General features: G+C 37.9%; 1 protein-coding gene across 1 annotated transcript in view; it reads right to left on the reverse strand.

Moving 5' to 3' along the window:
- The window catches only part of LOC119594572, a gene marked incomplete in the record, with an annotated part of 10,650 nt that extends 9,355 nt beyond the window's left edge, over positions 1 to 1,295 (reverse strand). Inside the window, 1 exon segment of the mRNA XM_037943608.1 lies at positions 1,162 to 1,295. Within this exon segment, the coding sequence (XP_037799536.1) occupies positions 1,162 to 1,228 (67 nt within the window).
- Positions 1,296 to 1,323: the final 28 nt, after the last annotated feature.

Genomic DNA, 1,323 nt, shown 5'->3' on the forward strand with positions numbered 1-1,323 from the left:
GCCCCCTAACAGTAACCTAAAATTTGCAGTGGCCAAAGAATGCCTTTAAAATATTTGATTTGACACTCATGTCCTCGTGACGGTACGGTTTATCTTACAAACTCTTTATTAAATGATATCAAAGAGAAGGGAGAGAAAATGCCTTGTTACTTGTAGGAAATGTATTTTTTCCATCACTATAAAAAAAATCACTCCATACTTAATAAGAAATAAGAGAAAATGTGCAATCCAACAAACGACACATATTTGCTTACTCTTTGTCCTGTGGATTGTGAAAAAAAAAAAAATTTCCGTAAAATAAACTTCTCTATCTACTAATTCTAGCTTCCGTAGCTTACGGAAGTGAGACCATTAAACCAGAAGTGTATAAGAGTGTAATGTGGAAACATACGATTAGATGTAGTCTTCGCGGTGAAATATACATTACCTTTTACCTACATAAATACTGAAAGAGCCAACTTAAATTATTTTTTTTTTGTTATGAAGAGTTTTGTTTCCCTTACCGAACGCTAATCATATTGCTACAAAACTGATACCGCACATTATTTGACAATTTGTGAAATGGACAAATCACTCCTTTCCATCGTTGAACTATGTGTAATTCGAAGCATGTTGGGTTTAGAGTCGTTCAGAAAGATTATTTATAGAAAATAGCAATAAAGATATTGGGTGAATATGCCATAATGTATAATATTTAGTTATTTGACGGTCACTGCTTATATTAGTCAGTTCGCAATCACATAGACTGTTTAAAATAACTGGAAAATGCTTACAATTCAGGCCAGTTTTGGGATATTTGGCCTGCCTTTCAGTCCTAAAGAATGATGATACACTGTAAACGTTTTCGCCGCTCAGTTTTACTGTGCTTGTTTGATATAAAATGACTTTGTATGGAAATACCGTAATTATCTCTCTAACTTGACAAGCCATTAGTTAAGCACTTTGCACAAAATCTGGAGCTGGCAAAAGGGTATACATGCAAGATCCCCATACATTTCTCTTGGCATGGCCGACCAGACCGTTTTGCACGCTTGCTCGAGAGATTTGCGAAGTTACACGCGAGACCCCTATTCCCACCCTCCCTAATAATAACTGACCAGTAGCGAGTGCCTTGGACTGAACTCCCCGCGTGGCTCTTGGTCTACTCTTGTGATGACTTACTTTGGGCCAGGCAGAAGCACAGAAACCAGATGAGAAGGAATAAGCGTGGTCTAACAGCTGCCTTCATATCGATGAGCTGACGCAACACTCACAAGGAATGACACATTTTCTAACGATGGGAGAGCCCAGAATATCACAGGAAGTCTAATGTCAAGATGCCAT

The sequence above is a fragment of the Penaeus monodon genome, chromosome 34 (genome assembly GCF_015228065.2).
Source record: "Penaeus monodon isolate SGIC_2016 chromosome 34, NSTDA_Pmon_1, whole genome shotgun sequence".
In the NCBI taxonomy this organism is placed as follows: Eukaryota; Metazoa; Arthropoda; class Malacostraca; order Decapoda; family Penaeidae; genus Penaeus; species Penaeus monodon.